The sequence below is a fragment of the Sinocyclocheilus grahami genome, unplaced genomic scaffold (assembly GCF_001515645.1).
Source record: "Sinocyclocheilus grahami isolate Dianchi unplaced genomic scaffold, SAMN03320097.WGS_v1.1 scaffold47.1, whole genome shotgun sequence".
NCBI classification, from domain to species: domain Eukaryota; kingdom Metazoa; phylum Chordata; class Actinopteri; order Cypriniformes; family Cyprinidae; genus Sinocyclocheilus; species Sinocyclocheilus grahami.
Window position 1 is genome coordinate 4,483,665 of NW_015505226.1, and position 19,564 is coordinate 4,503,228.

General features: G+C 36.0%; 2 protein-coding genes across 3 annotated transcripts; one reads left to right on the forward strand and one right to left on the reverse strand.

The window, feature by feature from the left end:
- The first annotated feature begins 9,810 nt into the window (after positions 1 to 9,810).
- LOC107582772 (homeobox protein SIX2-like) lies at positions 9,811 to 11,586 on the forward strand. The gene is made up of 2 exons (XM_016268769.1): positions 9,811 to 10,370; positions 11,256 to 11,586. Exons 1-2 carry the CDS (start codon positions 9,811 to 9,813, stop codon positions 11,569 to 11,571), a joined length of 876 nt encoding a protein of 291 aa, XP_016124255.1. The 3' UTR covers positions 11,572 to 11,586.
- On the reverse strand, positions 11,317 to 18,562 carry LOC107582771 (homeobox protein SIX3-like). Of its 2 annotated transcripts, XR_001608974.1 has the most exons (4): positions 17,610 to 18,562; positions 16,022 to 16,738; positions 13,235 to 13,239; positions 11,317 to 11,322 (listed from the first exon to the last, which is right to left on the reverse strand). XR_001608974.1 is itself a non-coding variant. In XM_016268768.1 (2 exons), the coding sequence occupies exons 1-2, from the start codon at positions 18,299 to 18,301 to the stop codon at positions 16,549 to 16,551; spliced, it is 882 nt and encodes a 293-aa protein (XP_016124254.1). In that variant the 5' UTR covers positions 18,302 to 18,562; the 3' UTR covers positions 15,875 to 16,548. The 2 variants fall into 2 exon arrangements, 1 of the variants encoding a protein (XP_016124254.1); XM_016268768.1 differs by lacking the exons at positions 11,317 to 11,322; positions 13,235 to 13,239 and having other exon boundaries at positions 15,875 to 16,738.
- Positions 18,563 to 19,564: the final 1,002 nt, after the last annotated feature.

The window sequence follows — 19,564 nt, forward strand, 5'->3', positions numbered from 1 at the left end:
AGGCATGATGAAGCGGATATCGTCCTCTTTTGGAAGGCCAAAAAAAGTAGTTTCGCTTTCACAATGAAACACACGACAACAACAATACTACAGCGAGAATAAAAGTTACACCTTCTTTCTTTGCGTGAACATTTGGCTGGCATTATGCAAATCTTCCCACATCGTGACGTAGACATGTGGGGGCATGTTAGAAAGAGCCATTTTAGGTAGGCGTGGTTGACTCTTAAATTTTATAAAGAATATCTCTTTGTATTTGAGACTTTAGTCTTTGCAACTTTACAGATCTTCTTTATGCACCAAGAGCTTGTAACACTCCAAAGAGAAAGGAAAAATTTAAATCGCATCATATGATCCCTTTAATAAAATTGTGGTTATACAAATGGTAATCAATACGCCAAAAAAACATGGTTACTACACTTTTACTGTAGTAAAACCATGATTAATTTTCGTAAGGGATAGGGGATTGTGGTATAGTTGCTTGCTTTACATGTTGGTCAGGTTCTTCACAGAAAATCTGCCCACTTATTTGTATGACATACTAGCCAAACCCCCTTGGGTTGCTCACTCTGCCCTCACTATAGGGCTGCATTAACATGCCAGCCTTGCAGGGGGTAGGTAGTGTTGTGTTTATTTAGGTTGACTGGGCTGGTTGACTCCAGAAGGAAGATTAGAAATAACTACTGAGCTCTTATTCATTGGAGCACAAATGCATAGAGAAATGGATGATGCTCTGTTCTGTATGACTGCCATGAATATGGGAACATGCAATCATGTCCTCAATAAAAAAAAAAACCAAGCAGCACAGTGTGTTAGATCTGCATTTTACAACAGACTGAGCACATTTTGTGCTTCTTTTGAGGTATTAATCCATTTTGTGTCTCAATTTTTAGATATCCAGTGAATCAAAAAAGTGACAAAGCTACAGATCACATTTTTCAAAAGATTCACTAGTTTCTGTATTATACATCCAAACAACTTCATGAAAACATAACATAAAATCAGTCCAATTATTGAACCATGAAATAATAATAATGTAAAAAGAGAGAGAGAGATCTGTTCCAGTACATAAGCAGGGAGAAGCTGAAGAGAATAAGTTTCCATTTCTTCTTTCAGACAACAGAGAAGCATTCAGCAAGATTTCTAATACTCAAATGTTCTAGAAGAGAGAATCTTGTTTTAATTATATATTATGCCATAATCATTCCGTCACACTGATTAGCACAAGTTAGTGCACAATATGGAACTTCCCTGCTGCTTTCCTCCATTATTCTGTTTTGAGTTTGTAACGTTCTCATTACTTTGTATTCAAGCAAGAATGAAACAAATTTTATCCTGTGTTGCTGTGGAATCAAGATGCACCAGAGTATTGAGAGTCAGATTGTAAAAGAAAACACAAGGAATTAGTCTGATCAAAAAGGAATTATCGTCTTTGACATTCTTTGATGTTTAGGTGTATTAGTACTGAAAGTTGATTGGCAAACAGGTTCTTATAATTCCAGCCACAGACTTATTAAAAGGTGCAAGATCTTGCTCTTTAAAGCTCTCAAATAAAGTCTGAGACTTCGGCTGGCATTAGTTCCTCTCTACTTAAGGAGCACAAAGGTGTATTGATTTGGTTAATTCCAACCATTGTGAGGGAAAGGAGGTCTCGCTCTTAGATTCAGCTGTACAGGAGTGTGTGGTCCTTTCACAGCACACTCCTTTCTCCTCGTCTCAGGTGAGCAAACCTGCTATCACACAGGTGTCCACTGTGGAAAGGTCAGGGGAACCCAAGGCCAAGAGAAAGGTCAGGTACTTGGGTTACGACACACGTCCAATCAATTGAATGCAAACCAAAATCAATTTTAGATGGTACTTATCTTGTTGGCTGCAAACCATGTAAAACAGGTGCTCACCTGTTTAGTTGGATGGTTATAATCAGATTGCACCACAAAAGCTCCTTCTGAAGCTGCATATATTAACAAAAAGACAGAATAGAAATAATTGGGTTAATTTAAAATAAAATTACATGTATTTTATTTTTGAATTAACCCAATTTGTAAATACATAATATTCTATTACTGTATTGTAATGTCTTATATTTAACCTTTATTGTCTATTTGTATTATTGTGTTATATTACATTTTATTATTATATATCCATTTTATTTTTCCATTTTATGTATGTTTGTACTTTTTCTGCACTTCGAATTCCTGTCACCATGAACAATTCCTTGTGTGCGTAAACACTGTAAAAAATATGTCTTTATTTGCACAGACAGACTGCTGCACATATGTGACAAATTAATTTACACAGAAAAAAATATTAGGAAATTATGACCATAAAACATTAAATGATTAATCAAAAATATACAAATTACAAGTACTTTGCAGAAATAATATTATAAAATAATATTTCAAATATAAACATAATAGAAACATAGCAATTTAAATTAATTAATTAAAAATACTCCAAGTTATACATATTAACTGCAAGTCAGTTAATGAATGGTTTTGCTTACTGTTTGATACCACACACAATAGACGCACACACTAGAGATGTATTGTACCTCGGCAACTTTTGCTCGTTGGTGGATTATGTTTTAGCCAAATCAAGTTGGTTTAAGAGGGGTGTGGGGCCGTGTGGGGCCTGTAAGTTGACGTGCATGCCCTTAAGGGAAGTGTCATTTTCTGGATCTGAACAATGGTGGTATAACATTGCATTGTAACATTAGTGAGAGGATGTGCCTGCAGCATACACTGTAAACCTATACACCCCAAACTCTTCCAGTGAATTACTGAGGACTCATTTCAGTCCAACCAACTGGGCCAAAAATACCTTCTTTATGTGCTCATGAATGTATGAGTGTATATTGCTATGGGCGTGTTTACCACTATACAAAATCCTGTGATTTAAATGAACGTTTCAGTTGTGGTATTATGAGTGATATTGATAACAACTCTCTTGAATTGTTTTGCATATACTGTACCTATCATCTAGTCTATCATCTGTTCTATCTAGTATGTATAGTATATGCATATACTATTATGCATGTATGTGTATATCCTTCTTTATGTGCTCATGAATGTATGAGTGTATATTGCTATGGGCGTGTTTACCACTATACAAAATCCTGTGATTTAAATGAACGTTTCAGTTGTGGTATTATGAGTGATATTGATAACAACTCTCTTGAATTGTTTTGCATATACTGTACCTATCATCTAGTCTATCATCTGTTCTATCTAGTATATGCATATACTATTATGCATGTATGTGTATATATATGTATGTATGTATGTATGTATGTATGTATGTATACATTTAGTAAGGCAAGAGACAAGTGAAATGTCAATTGGTGAGACAAGTTTATCTTGTCTCACCAATGCTTGCATGTAATTTGGCAACTGAGTAGAGAAGACGACACTTGGTTTGTGTTAAACACACAAACTAACACAACTATGAACCATGAGTCTAGCTATGCAAATGTATTTGCATTAAAAATCCCCTGTTAGGCCAAAAAAAAAAAAGGAAAATGAGGGGTAAGAGGATCGATAGAGTGCATTTACAATTCATTATAATTAATTTTTATGATTGTGCAAAAATTTATAAAAACACATAGGAACTAATTGAAGTCTGACTTTTACTTTAAAATAGTTAATGGACAGATGGACAGATGTCACAGTTATGAAAACGGAAAGCTGGGTGGGACACAATGGCTTACAAACAATATCAGAGATGCTACTGTATGATTGAGTAGCCGGTGTCAATCCCCTTGACATCGTAATCACACTAGTAGAGTAGTAAGATTTAGAAGTATTTCTCCAATTATTTCCCATAGGGATTTAAAAAAAAAACAATTATAACAATTATATTAAATTATAACTTTGTTAACAAGTTATAAACCATGAAGCAAAACAACCAGGTGACTCCACAACATTGATACAAACTTTGATTTGATGCAAAAAGCACTTTGACAAAAAGATTGAGACTCTGTATTTAGCAGCTTTAATGAGGGAAAGAACTACAGTGAAGCATTGCAAAAGACGTAATCAAATTAAAAACTTGAAATATAAAACTGTAGTATATAATATGCAGTATCTATATTGTATATATTTAACAATACATTTTATGTAGGGTGACTCTAACTATTAAGTTATTTGCAGGGCTTCAGGAGCTTTCTTTGCAGATTCATGGGTAATGTAGTTGTAACGTATTTTTTTTAAAATCAGGAATTCCACTATTAAATACGATTATGTAAATAAGTTGAAATATTGTGGACTGACAGTTTTATCAAAAGCATCCACCACTGAATAACAACCTCATAGCTCAGAGTATCTGTCTTTGAAGGTTTTTCAAGTAATAGTTAAAAAACAATACCTCTACGGAAAAAAATGAATGGGATTTTTACTTCCAGAACTGTTGCTCTCTATAGAGGCGTGAGTCATTCTATCAAATTTTAATTAACTGACAATAGCATTTGAGTCACACGTAGACCATAAAACTGGGAGCATAGTTCACCCAAAAATGAAGATTCTGTCATCATTTACCTCACCCTCATATTGTTCCAATCCTGTATGGAACAACCTGTAATTCAATGGCTACTGTCAGCTGTTTGGATGTCAACATTCTTTAAAATATATTCTTTCGTGCTCAACAGAAGAAAGAAACTTGTGGTTTGGAACAACTTGACAAACTTTTCATTTTTGGTTGAAATATTCCTTTAAGCCTTTGCAGTAATTTACAACCATCCATCCATCCATCCATCCAGTGACCTATAGTGACCCATTTCTATTTTGAAATAAATAAAAGTAGGTTTTTTATGCCCATTTACTAAATAAAGGAGTGACAATCATATTCTGCTGCTGTGTAAAAGTAGCCTTGAGGAAACTCAGCGCCACTGACAATGAGCACACACACACTTACGAACCAGAAAACGTATACAGACTTACATACACACACACGCACCGCCCCAAACACAGTGTCAAATCCTGCCGTTGGTCCACTGGGAATAGCACAGGTTTAGAGTGTCAATATCAACCCAACCCTCCATTAACACTCCATCATTAGCACACATTTAGACCTATCAGCACAGGCCTAACAACCTTGTTTTAAACTTCGAAACTTCAAACATACACGCACACTGACATGCATCGCATGCAGACCCAATCTTACACACAAAGCTCTATACCCTCAGTACACTGACAGACTCCAAAAACAGGCCCCCGCTGTTGATTTATAGACCTTCATGACCAAGTTTGATGAAGACAATTTGTGTGGCTTTGCAAATGCTGCCGGTATTTGAATTAGCAGTAGAGTGTCACGGTGGAAAGGTCTGCTTATTCCTCAAATTGCTCCCATAACTTCATGGTTAAATGTGTTGACCCCCGTTTAGCACGGGGAATGGGGCTTGCGAGCAGGACAGCTGCCTTAGAACAGGTCAGATGACCCAGTCAACTGGACTGATTCCTGTCCCTGAGTCCCAATATCTGCTTTCAGTCTCTGGCAAGCAGAAGACGAGTATGTAGTCAGAATGTTTTCCACATTGTAGCGAGTGTTTGGTTTCACTGGCACGGTAGACGGTTACAAAATATTTACTGAACACTCTTCATAACACCAGAACAAGCAGAAGCTCGTTGAGAGTACAGTCACAAACAACAAGTATCACACAGGGAGGCTGCGGTCACTTTGAATGGTTATCTGTGAGCTTGGACTGGTCCTTAATGGTCCAATGGAGATCAAGAACAAAACGGAGAGTGACATCAATCACTCGTTCCATTCCATGTATGTGTATGTTTTCCTGACAGTTTTATTGAAAGATAGATCATATGGTAACAGTTTGTTGATTTTGCGCTTTGACTGCTCTTTTGAAATATTAAACCGTTCATAAAACAAACTTTGTATTTGTGGTTACGAAATATGTTTCCCGTAATCACTGTATGCAAAAGATCAATTGCTTGAATAATTTGATGGAATTATAGTGGAATGATGATAGCTGTACTGCACTGTTATACTGTATGTATTCTCGTACAACTGTATAATACCATTTATGGTATAGAAAATGTATTATTCATGCAAATAAACAAATCCTTAGCATTTGTATCCCAGATAAAGAAAATCTTTTTAAAAATGTAGTTTAAAACACATATGCCAAATTATAGAAAAGTATACTCTTTGTGTTCATGATTTTTTTCATATGGTTTTGAAAATCTTTTATACCACCTTCAAGAACGACTCTAAAATTATCATAAATATATTTATTAAATATGTTCTTTTTTATTATGTTCTTTAAAATAATTAGTTTTGTTACATCTTGTACACAGTAAATATCTTAATCAGTTTTTTAACATGACTTTGTTGGCTGTACCCATTTCATTTGTCATCTAAAAGTTATATTAATATGTGACCCTGGACCACAAAACCAGTCTTATGTCGCTGGGGTATATTTGTAGCAATACCCAACAATACATTGTATGGGTCAAAATGATTGATTTTTCTTTTATGCCAAAAATCATTAGGATATTAAGTAAAGATCATGTTCCATGAAGATATTTAGTAAATGTCCTACTGTGAATATATTAAAACTTAATTTTTGATTAGTAATATGCATTGCTAAGAACTTCATTTGGACAACTTTAAAGGCGATTTTCTCAATATTTTGATATTTTTGCACCCTCAGATTCCAGATTTTCCAAATATTGTCTTATGCTAACAAACCACACATCAATGGAAAGCTTATATATTCAGCTTTCAGATGATGTATAAATCTCAAAATCTCAATCGTTTTGTGGTCCAGGGTCACATATATTCATATATTAAGAAGTGAAGTGAAGTGAAGTTTTTCTTAAAATATTATTTTATTAAAGGCACCTTGAAATCAAAATTGGAAATCTTGTATTCATTACAGAATATTGCAGTATTTATTATAAATTATTTATCTTTTTTTTTCATTTTAATTCATGTGCCCAAGTAATCTCAAAAACATTAACATCTCCTTCCTCTCGTGATGACATCTCTTCTCTGATGACATGTACACTGGCGCGAGGGCTTGGCAATAATGTTGTCCAAGACAAGTTTCAATTCCTCCCTTCCAGCAACCTGTCACCTACATGAACCAATTATAACAATTAGCACATGATAGTAATTCAACTATCCAATCAATTCACAATAGACAAAATCAAGTCCAATCCTAAATTTTTTACTCACTCAAGAAGCTGCTTTACTTGGATATACGTCACAATATGGAAGAAAGTTGATTGCAATTTCCAGCTCATGTGACTTTAAAATATCTCAAAATATTAATCAAAGACTATGCAAACAACTTCTTTCAAGAATGTATTCTTTTATGAGGCTTTTCCTTCATTATAATATCAGGACAGTTTTGTCACCCTAACATTTTATTTAATTTTTTTACTCTTTGACCCCCACAAAATAAAAATGAATTTTAAATCAGAATTAAAAGCATGCTCCTCATAGAATAAATCTATTAAATACTGTATTCAACTGCATTTTTACTGTATTTTTAAGTCTCATCATCAACCCCTTTACAGAACATTTTACAGCAACACTTGTACAGGACTGAAAATGTACAGTGTTCTGTACCACACATAATGGATGCATTCCTCAAATGTATATGAAAGATTAGGGCAGTCACTTCCTGACCGGGCCACTCATCTGCTATAAGCCAGCATTCCCAATAAAACACTTGGGAATGCAAAGGATCAGCTGTTAATAAGATCTGTGACAAAGTCAGATTTATATGTCACAGGTGTTTCAACACATTACACACCATAACAACATTACTGTAATTGGCTCGAATTATCAAATATACTTACACCAGAGATTATATCATTCACCGAAACAAATTCTTATGATATTTATTGCATAAAATTGCTAATGGCTTTCAAAATGGGCTCAAACTGACTCCCTTTGTCCTGCTGAGAGCTGAAGCCACTCACTGAACGTCCACCATCGTCCATCTCTGCTGCTGTGGCTGCCCTCAGGAGGTCTCAGATTGGCTAATGGCTGCTCAGCTCAGACATCTCCTCCCCTTCACGGGAAAATGATCCCAGCCATGTATAATCAATCAGGTCCTTTTACTGAAAACTCAACCCTTTACGTCTGTGTGCACGTGTGTGAGAATGAGCATGTGTGTCGGTAGGCTATTGAGATGGGTGTGGACTTTTTTTTTTATACAAAAAGACAAGTAAAATACGTAACACAATATCCCACAATGCAAACGTGAAAGATGGCATGCAAATTGAAAGGTTCTTGGGGGAAATTCGTGACCACTGTTTCCGAATAGTATGTTTAATAATATTTCTGTTTTGAATATATCAGTAGGTTAACTTGAGAATATTTTAGCTAATATGGTTGAATATGACAATTACACAATGCATATGTGAGATATATGATAACTGATGTAAGGTTACTCTTTGAATAAAGGTTACAATTGTTTTTTTTTTACAGCTAAAGAACCAGAAGTTCTACAAGGAACCCTTTATTCTAACACTGATCTGAAGAATCTATAATGTAACATCAAAAACCTTTCAAACAAGTCAAGAAGTCTTGCTTAAAATTGTTTTTATTGAGAGGAAAATTCTTTGTTGAACCTAAATAATTGAAATATAAATATATAATTCTTATATATATATATATATATATATATATATATATATATATATATATATATATATAAGAATGTTAATTCCATTTAATATTACAGTAATAGTTTTATAATTACTATATTTCATAATGCAATAAACTACATTAACACCAGTGAGCAGCATATTCAGTCTAAAAAGGTCTTATATGTTTTGCTTTCATATGCAAACTAACATCAAAATATTTTCATGACTCAGTGAGAGCTGGCATATACTGCATATATTAGCTCACCATAAAACGAATTTACCAAATATCTGTGTCCCTCTGGAACCAAATGCTAGAATTACAATGTCCATATGAAAAAGTACGCTGGAGTCACGTTACATTCCAAAATAACTCGTCAGATACACGACACCAGAGACTTCTCGTCACAAACATCAATCCAGCAAACCTCTGGTGCCCGCCATCCATCACCAATAAAACGATTCATTTGAAGCAATATACATATATTTCACATTTACTTTATGTTTCTCACATATACTTTAGATTTATATTTGCGCAAATTGTTGATGATTTTGTATTAGTTTAGAATATGACGTAAAAGCAGTATTCACGTGTCGCCTATGTATTTCCATGCAAACAAGTGAAGGTTTTTGTTAATAATAACAAAAACATTTCACTGTGTAGCTATTGATTTCCCCCTTTATTCTGAGATTATAATACAGCAGTGTCTGTTTTTGGAGTGTGTTGCGCGCACTCCTTCCCCCGAGGTGCATGACATCCAAGTGCCACTATCTCCAAGAGGCAGGGTCAGTTTCTGCTACACAGCTTCTCTCCACACTTGCCCGTATGACTCCCCATGAGGATGCGCTAGCCGTCCTTACACACTAGGCACTCTGTAAGAGATATGATAACCAGAGGGCGGGCTGATAGCAAAGGACAGTCGAGGAAAGAATCTATTGCGCACGGCGAGAGCGCGTAAGAATGAAATGATTAGCGCGCCATGATATTACAACTAAGGGATTGAGCAATGCAAGACACCGGCTCAAACGGTTAGCTTTGTTTTTGTTTTTTGCTTTGAACTGATTTGAAACCATTTTATTTTTCATGGAAAATGTACATCAAGAACTGAAATTCTTCAGTTGGGGGAGCTTCGTTGCTTGAGTTTCCAAAGTGGATATCGCCTTAAAAACCAACAGGACACCAGGTATCCCATTGCCCACAACTATGTCTATGCCACCAACTTTTGGATTCACCCAAGAGCAGGTTTCCTGCGTCTGCGAGGTCCTTCAGCAAGGTGGGAGTATCGAACGTCTCGGACGCTTTTTGTGGTCCTTACCTGCTTGTGAGCACCTCCACAAAAACGAGAGCGTATTGAAAGCGAAAGCCGTGGTAGCTTTCCACCGGGGCAACTTCAGGGAGCTCTACAAAGTATTAGAGAGCCACCAGTTTTCTCCGCACAACCACCCCAAACTGCAACAGCTCTGGCTGAAAGCTCACTATATCGAAGCGGAGAAGTTGCGCGGTCGTCCACTGGGCGCTGTGGGAAAATACCGCGTGCGCAGAAAGTTCCCGCTGCCTCGCACCATCTGGGATGGAGAGGAAACCAGCTACTGTTTTAAGGAGAAGAGCCGGTGTGTGCTTAAAGAGTGGTACACTCACAACCCGTACCCTTCCCCGAGAGAGAAAAGAGAACTGGCCGAGGCCACGGGCCTCACCACGACGCAGGTCAGCAACTGGTTCAAGAACAGGAGGCAGAGGGACCGTGCAGCAGAAGCAAAGGAAAGGTAGAAAGAACACCATTACTCTCAAGACTTTAAACAAGCTATCTTTCTGTGGAGGAATGCTCACCAAAATGACCGAAGCCATCTAAAAGAATGATAATAATAATAACAATAAAATAAAAAAATAATTAATTAAGGAAAAATAAATAAATAAAACAATTGCATTCATTGGTGTACTTGTGGGTAGAATAAAGACATGAATAAAGACATCAAATAAATCATTATAGTCTTAATTATTATAGAACAATCTGAATGTCAAAGATTTCAAAACAAGTGGGCTTTAAGAAAATATATAACTGCAAATAACACATTTTATAAATTACATCAGTGTCATGGCAATTGATGCAGGAGGTTTTGTCATCTGCCTTTTTAATTAATGAGTGACGCTAAAGTCATTCTTTGACCACACAAAAATAACTAAAAATAATCCAGATAAATAAATAAACACAAGTAAAACTAAACACAAAAGTATTAATATTATCCATAGTTTTAAAATATTGAGACATATCTAATGTTATTATGTAATCAATAAAAATCTTGGGTATTTGTGTAAATGTGTAATTTGAAATATATATATATATATATATATATCTTATAACTCACTTAAAATGAGCGGAGCTGAAGAAGGGTTTTACCTAAGATATGATTCATGTATATGATTGTTCTAAATGTAAAGTTCATAAACATAAAAATGATTTATATAAATATAGCTTTTGCTTGAAACTTTTAAAAGGCCTATAATGTACTCCTAATGAAGAAAAATAAAAGTATCATATTTTATTTGCCACATTTAGTCATGCGCAGTCCAGGTGTTTGTGTGTTCATCACTAAGCGGTGGTTGTTGTTTTTGCTGGCCCGCTAATGAATGTGAATGATCTGCTCCAACAGGGAAAACGATGGTGCAAATCCAAACGGCCACAACCCACTGACCTCTCACGTGAACGAAAACAAATCTCTATGTGAAAGTTCAGAGGACGACAAATCTCCCGCAGCGACCCCGGATCACACCTCCATGAGCCCAGCCATCCTTATGCCCTCCAGCTCAGGTCTGCCACCCCTGCACAGCTTCGCGCCTCCGCCCGGTCCCAGCGCCTCCATCATCCCCGTCAGCGGCTCAGACACTCAGAGCCACCACCACCACTTCTCCATGCACGACGGCCTTCTCAACCCAATGACGGCCAGCCTGCTGGAACTTGGATCATAAGAAATAAAACACATCATCTTTGACTTTCCCCCCAGTTATTAGCTTCGTTATCATATAGGCTACCAAACATTTTATTAGCCTAGTCAAGCTTGTAGGACATTAGACAAAACAATTCCAAAAACTACCAGATGACGGGCCTACATGAAAACTGTTTCCATAAAAATACTGTGACAATACAATGTAATCAAGGGATAGTTTTTGATATGTCTAGCTATAAATGGAAATAATAAAATATATATTTAATCAAGTCAAAATGTGTGGTCTCCTCGAACAATATATATGTTCATATGGTCTAATTTGCAGGTCACTGTATCTGTCAATTTTAATAGCTTCATCGAAAGCGGATCTGAGAGAATGTCTTCTGCTGAATCATTACTGCAATAAATTAAATGTTATTATGAGTAGCCTATATTAGAAATATTATGGCAGCATGTAAAACTGTAATTACCAGGCCCTTTAATTATTTGGATTTTCTTTCATAACGCATGGCGCTTTGTCATGTTTGGATACATAAACCTTTTCTTTTCTTTCTTCTTCATATTATAAGGTATGAATGTCCATGTTACATTTATAAATCTATTATCTGGTAAAGTGCAGTATGCCAAAAACAAAGCACTTTTCATCTTTATTATAACAATATATTGATTATTGTCCAAATTGTTACATAATTTTGTTAGGTCTTCATAAATTTTTCATCGGTAATAACGTTCAGCGTGGTAGAAATCTTACCATTGCAAGTTGTAATTTTAGCACAACTTTGATTTTACTTAAAAACGGAAACAGCTATGAAACTAATAGAAACATAAAGCAGAATTTCACTTTTTATAGATAACATTTTGCAACTTTTGGTTTTACCTTGTATTTTGTTCCTTTAAAAAAATTTAAAAAATAAAAATGTATGAACATATACTGCCCCCTATTGGTGACGGTATGTAATTATAAGCAGTGGTCTAAACCTACTGGGTTTCCCCTATACAGCTGCAAATCACTACTGAGATCATTTAAATATTCTCCTGTGTTATTATACGAATGAATAAGATTCCCTCAAATCATCACGTAAAATCTTCGCCAGTTGTGTCTCTTCAGCGTGAAAATAATAAGTAACTATTTTTTATTTGAATAAAAAACAGCCAGAAACTCACCGCGCCTTCAAAATCATCCAAACGAGGTGCGTAGACCAAAATATTTCCAAAAGGTGAAATAAATGAAAAAAGCTCGCACACTCCATGATTTTAATCAAATAAATGAGTATGATTTTGGTAAGGCATGGTTTCAGAAATATTCATGTTCAATCCCAATTATGAAAGTGGTGAAAGAATGTGCATTTACTGGATGCCATGAGCTGTGGATTACTGCAGATCTATGCACTGTGTAATTATGGCATTATTAACATGCAACATGTGGCTGGCATGCTACAGGCCTATTGAAGGAGATTTGAATCTGAAAAGGAAGAAGAGGATTCAGATTAAAATGTGTTTATTGACACATATCGTTCACAAATGTTTTCTTGTGAAAGCAAGAATTTCTCATCTTTCTACTGGAAAAGACTATTATTATCATCAAAGTAGGCCTAGGCCTAAAATTATGGAGGCAGAGATGAAAAGCAGACAACTCAGCGAGGATAAAATATTTGTATTTTCATTTCAATAACTTTAAATAAAACAATTTCTTTAATCAAACATTTTAAAACCAGATGAGAATACAACATGGGATAATTTTCTTACAAGGCCCACATCTTCCATTACAATACATTTCTTTTTTATTTCAAGGCTGTTTGACAACCCAATAAAATGGAAAATGCATGTTTAATTGCAGTCTTTTATGTTTTAAGTGGTGCCAGAGTTACAACCTGGAGTTCATTGTAATTATTCAGCTTCTTTTAAACAAAGATGTTATTTGTTACAATATAACAAAGTAAATATTATTGCACGAGATAAACTATTCAGTGTCTGTTTTTATTTACATGATTTATAAAGACTGTTACACATTATATATATATATATATATTATAAATCTTATATATAACAACCATTATCATACAAGTAGGCTTCAAAATGTCACAGCTCAGATTGTTTTATCTAATAGTCACCGCATGATGGCGACATAAGCACATGAATAAGACGTAAAGGCTTCCAACTGGAAGAAAAGTTCATGACACGTTTGTCGATATATGACTTTCGTAAAGCTTTACATTTCAGTCAAACAATTACTGTCAAACTCGCGCTTAAATCTAATTGTTTCATGTGACAGCGTTGTCGCATGTGTGCAGCTATATAAGCATGTCTGGGGTGAACTGTTATCTACCGATTAAGAATAGAATGACATAAACCTAAAGCGGTTTTTTTTAAAGGTATATGCAATGCTGTCATAAAAGTATCGATACTTAGAAATATTTTATAAGAATCAAAATGCACTTATGTGTGGCCTAATGTGCGCAGAGGCCGTGATCCATATGCAGTTGCAAATTTAAGTTCAAACGGCTCGTTACAGGCGTTCACTCAATTATAAAATGTGTTTTTATAGTCCTATTTTGTTTTCAACCTCAATTTCTTGAGGTTCCTCAGTCACGCGCAAAAAATCTGATGGTTGCTATGGTGGCATCCTCAGGCGACAGGAACTTTTGTTGCAGAGCTTAATAAGTGGCTGCTGAAAGGTTGTTTAAAAACGCTATTGAAACACGTATATTTACACAGATGTGTTATTTGTAATCTAATAGGCAACATTTTTCCACGTTGGTTGATTTGTTATTTGATTTATTTAACATTGGCTATTCATCGAATTAAGCAGAACATGTTAAGTAGACTTAGGCTAACAGGTATAGCCTTACTCTGCAACAATCCCATTTAGTCATTTTTACTACATTTACTATTAACATGTTAAGTTTCAACTTAAACGTAGCATTGAAATTGCACTAAATTGCGCTTCTGGTGTGCTAAAGAGGCGCGTCGCGTTTAGATGATTTTATAGCGCAGTTCAACGCAGCACAATGAATCCAGGTCAAGGGGAACTGCCGCGTGAATAAACACGAATACAAAGTTGTGCTCAGTTAAGCGATCAAATCAAAGAGGGGAAGAGGGGACAGAAATCCTCTCACAGTAAACGACACACTCTTTCTCTTATGTGGAATGCTATTAGGACACTACAAACAAACCGTCCTCTTGTTATTTAGCCTTATGGTAGCAGTAAGAGAGAAGACTGAAACTGAATGATGACATTATTAGACAGATAAGTGAGGTGATTGCATTTGAGCTCTTTGGAATAATATGTAGCCTAAGTAGCCTAATGTGGTGGCACTAGCTTATTTCCTGCAAGTAGAGGCGAGTATGTTTTTGATTACCTGGTTAACAGAAGCCACTAACGAGCTAAACAAATAAAAAAATTAAATAAAACTTTCTTTTATTTCGTGTCAACTTTAGTTGATTTGTCCACATGCACCTTCGGTTTTGTGTTTAACATTAATGTGGTTCATCTGCGTTTATTTATACTGTAAAAAGACCAATAATCAAAGGTGTGTAGCCTACATGGTCACCTAAAAGGCTTTACGATTCATGAGCATAATTGTTTTTCTCCTTTGTCGTCTAACACGTCGGACTTTGATGATCAGTTTTCTTTTTTTCTTTCTTTTTAAAAATTTTATTTTTTAAAAAATCCACAAGTTAATAAAAAAAATGGTCTAAGCTTTGTAATGTATTAATACATTTTATCTGTCAGTATTTTTTTCTTGCCTACGTTGTAGGCTACATGCGCCAGAAATTAAGCGAGTGTAAATTACAATAATAATAATAACAATAATAAATAAATAAATAAATAAAATAAGATGCATAGTTTCCTACTGTTTTCGAATATTTTCTATTGTTCTCTGCCTAAAGCATAAAACGTTTCCATCAATTATCAATACGGAAAAGAAATACATATAGGCCTACATGTGCATTGACAACAGGAAAGCTACTCTTCCTTTATTCAGATTTAGATTAAATACAATTCGTATCATTTTAAACTCGTTTGCGACAATGAACAATCCCACTACTTCAGTAGTAATAATAATAATAATAATAATAGGTAAATGTAACGAACTTTTAAAATGATAGAAATAAAAGAACGAAAGCAGTAACAACGCCTATTCTTCGACTCTCTTTTCTGAGTGCTGTTTAACACTATAACATAAATGATTAAGACACTCCTAAAATAAAAATAAAAAAAAACCTTCAGAATAGCGAATATATTGTTTTCATTTTTTTTCTTGTTTACAAAATGCCACAATGCCAACTCATTAAATAAACAAATAATACTCTGATAGTCATTATATTAAATTATATTTATTTGCATAAAAGTGACCCATAACACTGTGTTTTCAGCGCCATTAACCCATTTACAGTATAAAAACGAGCAGAATGAATACACTTAAAATCTCCAAGCACTTAACAGACAGTTACTCACGCTTTATGGACACAACATAAAGAAATTTGCAGGAAAGAGAGTGGCGTAATTGCGATATCATACAAGCATATCTAGACAAGCCTAGACCTAAGGTAAACTTCAGAATCAGGACAATGAAAACATGGACAATTCAATATAAATCTCGAGATAAATTTCGTATTAACATCTGTTGTCGAGTAAAAGACGAGGGGGGAATAAAGGTGCTTTTGACTTCAACGATTGTCTGATAAACACAAAATAACAAAATTGTCTCTGCGGTTCACTCATTTCATTGAGCATCAAGTTCTACTTTCTCAGAATCCACTTCATAAATGCCTTTTAAAAATGCTAAATATTCACAAATGAACATGCAATATGGTCGTGTAGGCCTTGAAAATGAAAGGAAAGGGCGTCAATCCGTTGAAGCGCTGGAAAAACAGCATGCTTTTCTCCTTTTGTCGGACACAAGGTGGCAAAATGGCCGGCCCCCAAGTTGCCCACAATTTCTCACAAGTTCCTTTTTCTCTGGGCAAAAATGTTCCATATTTGTCTGACCGTGCATCATACATCAAAATCAGAGTCACTGTCAGTAACTGAGAGAATGGTCCCACCGTCGCCTCGTTCATTCATACTGGAGACGCTGGTGGTGGGGCTGGCTGCCGCGCACGGGGACTCGGCCGAGCTGTGCGGTGTGCACCCGGACTCTGACATGGAGCGCAGGCCGCTTTGACCCAGCCCGTGGTGCTGAAGCCTAAAAACACAAGTATTTAGAACATAAGATTATTTACGCAATGCAATACTCAACTATACACTCCACACACGGTATTGTTCGAATTCGACGGGTTACAGTGTCTCTAATAATAACAAACCTGATTTTTACTCTTTGAAATGTGAGATCACACCAATAAGAGTAACAAGCAATTTAGTTACACAAGTCGATTTTTATATAGGCGAAGGATGTTTATATTTGTTTATATCTATGTGCAAGCTTATATTTTTCATAAACATTTATTTCTATTAATTAAAAATAGAAATGTATTTTTAATTATAAATAATAAGCTCTAGCCATATTTAATGACATTGTATATATTTGATTAGATTATATCAGTTTACACTACATGAAAATTATGTGTTTGTTTTTGGTAAATTTATTTTGCAATTAAAGAAAACTATGACAATACACTGCATTTATATATATATATATATATATGGGGTTATTTTTATTCACAAAGGAGGTGAAAATTTTTATTGTTTCTGGGAGAAAATAAAATCAATTATCATTACAAAACTGCAATTTGATTTTTGATGTTGTGCTGTTATGATTATTTTCCTATTCCTAAGAACTCCTAGTCATTATTTTACATTCAAAAACACTAAATAAAATAACACGTTTTCTAAAGCTTTAACAACTCAATCCAAGATATTGTCTGAAATTGCAATGCTGCAAAAGCAAAATGCCTTTGTTGTTTTTTCAAATAAATAAAATAATGTTGTAGATCTAGCACATCGTGCAGACTGTGTGACAGCATTTGCTGTCTATTGACGTTTATAAATTGCCTTTATATCTAAGCAAGTATTCGTTTTATTTCCTCCCCGAATTCAATTCAATCCATTAAACTGACCTGTTTTTGGCAGCTGCCGCTCTGTCTCTTTGCCTTCGATTTTTAAACCAATTGCCCACTTGAGTGGGAGTCAGTCCAGTGGCGTGTGCCAGTTCCCTTTTCTTGCTCGGATTGGGGTAAGGATCCTGTAGGTACCACTCCCTCAACAAGCCGCGAGTCCGTTCCTTGAAACAGTGCGTTTTCTGTTCGCCATCCCAGATGGTTCGTGGCAAAGGGAACTTCTTGCGGACCCGGTATTTATCAACGGGTCCGAGGGGACGACCGCGCAGCTTCTCTGCCTCTTGGTAGTGCGCTTCGAGCCACATCGCTTGCAGCTTTCCATGAGAGTCTTTGGTGAACTTGTGGTTTTCCAGGATGTGGTACAATTCACGGAAGCTTCCAGTGTGATACGCGACCACCGCTCGGGCTCGCTGGATGGACTCGTGCTTGTTAATGGCATCGCAGGCCCCGGGTGCCACGGGCAAGGACCAAAGGAAACGTCCGAGTCTCTCGATGTCCCCGGTTTCCTCCAGCGTCTCGCACACGCTGGCCACCTGTTCCGCCGAGAAGTTTAGGGTGGGCAGTTGAAACATCGGTAAGTCCTCCGGGGATCTCGCTCTGGGAACGCTGCCCGCTAGAAGCAGAGGGCGATCCGCGAAATTGGGCAGGAAAAGATGTGAGGGATAAAGCTCTAAAGGAGACCTGAAAACCATGGAGTCGCCGGACACAGACAAACAGACGGGAAAAGACGGCAAACCTGACGTCGTGTTTGCGCCGCTATCGCTGCAGTGCCACCGAACGCGTAATATCTACTCTTAATCGACTTCGAGTGCAACGGTGAAACATTTTGTTTCGCTTTTCTATTGGTCTTCCTGGTGTCGTTCTGTGGTTGTCATGGCAGCCCTGCCAATCACTGTCAAGCTTGCCAGTCATTAGCCAGTGCGCGCTGCCCTTCTCCACATTTGCTTCGCGCGCAGAGTTTTATCGTCGCTCCAATCAGAACTGGCCAGTCACTGCGGGGTGTTTTCAAGCAGGCGAATGGTGAGCCAGTTCATCCGACTGTAGGAGGTTTAATAGGTGGAATATTGCTATTACTGCGAGTGTGCTTCCTTGCGTGGGTGTGAAAGTTTGCCAGCTAGTCAACAGATAAATAATCCACCGTTATTTACCAAACATTTAAAGTAGAAGGACTGAGATTTTTTTAATTAAAAAGATGAACATTTATTTGACAGTTTTGAGTGCAAATTTACTTTTTGGTGGCAAATACTAATTGAAGAGGCGTTAACATAATAAACGGGCTAAATCTTTTTACATCTAAAAGACAAAATAACATTTGAATTAATAGGAAGCGATCCTCAAAAACATTGGCACTTATTTGTCAAATTAAATCATGTTTTTATTTTTGAATTAATTAATGGTATTTATTTTACATAAGCATCTAAGCTTTTTGTTCAATCTGAAATGTTCATGATGCTTTTAAATACATTTAAATATATTTCAATACATGTTTTTATTAGCCTACAACAGAATGCGTATTCCGCGTAATTATTATTAGTTATTTCGCCTCTTTATCAAATTAAATCGCAAGATAAAATGTCAGTAGGAAACAAGATCGGCTTGTCAGGCCTGAGTCAAATAACATTCTTTCACAAGGCTTTTTGTTTGCACAAAGCGTGTAATTAATGCCACAAACAAGTTAATTCACTTGGCCTAATTGTCTGTTTATCCTGGGGCTTAGCGCTTAATGGCCTTCTCTCCAGTGGGCACACCACTACCGTCTTACATTAAAGATGAATGCGTACAGTTAAAAGGCGGTGATGTCTGCAGTTTTATCATTGGTGATTAATTGAGTATTAGATAAAAAACTCGCTGCTATAATAATATGCTTTTGGAACGATTTTAAAAACTGCATTGCTCCGAGGCAAGATTTAAACATGATCTTTTCTAGGCTACAGGTGTTGGCATAATAATAACTG

Excerpts from the sequence above, each read along its gene's own strand:
- LOC107582772 (XM_016268769.1), top strand. The coding sequence starts at position 9,811 with ATGTCTATGCCACCAACTTTTGGATTCACCCAAGAGCAGGTTTCCTGC. Across the intron at positions 10,371-11,255 it reads GCAGCAGAAGCAAAGGAAAG|GGAAAACGATGGTGCAAATC; the intron begins GTAGAAAGAACA and ends CTGCTCCAACAG.
- LOC107582771 (XM_016268768.1), bottom strand. The coding sequence starts at position 18,301 with ATGGTTTTCAGGTCTCCTTTAGAGCTTTATCCCTCACATCTTTTCCTG. Across the intron at positions 16,739-17,609 it reads GCGGCAGCTGCCAAAAACAG|GCTTCAGCACCACGGGCTGG; the intron begins GTCAGTTTAATG and ends TTGTGTTTTTAG.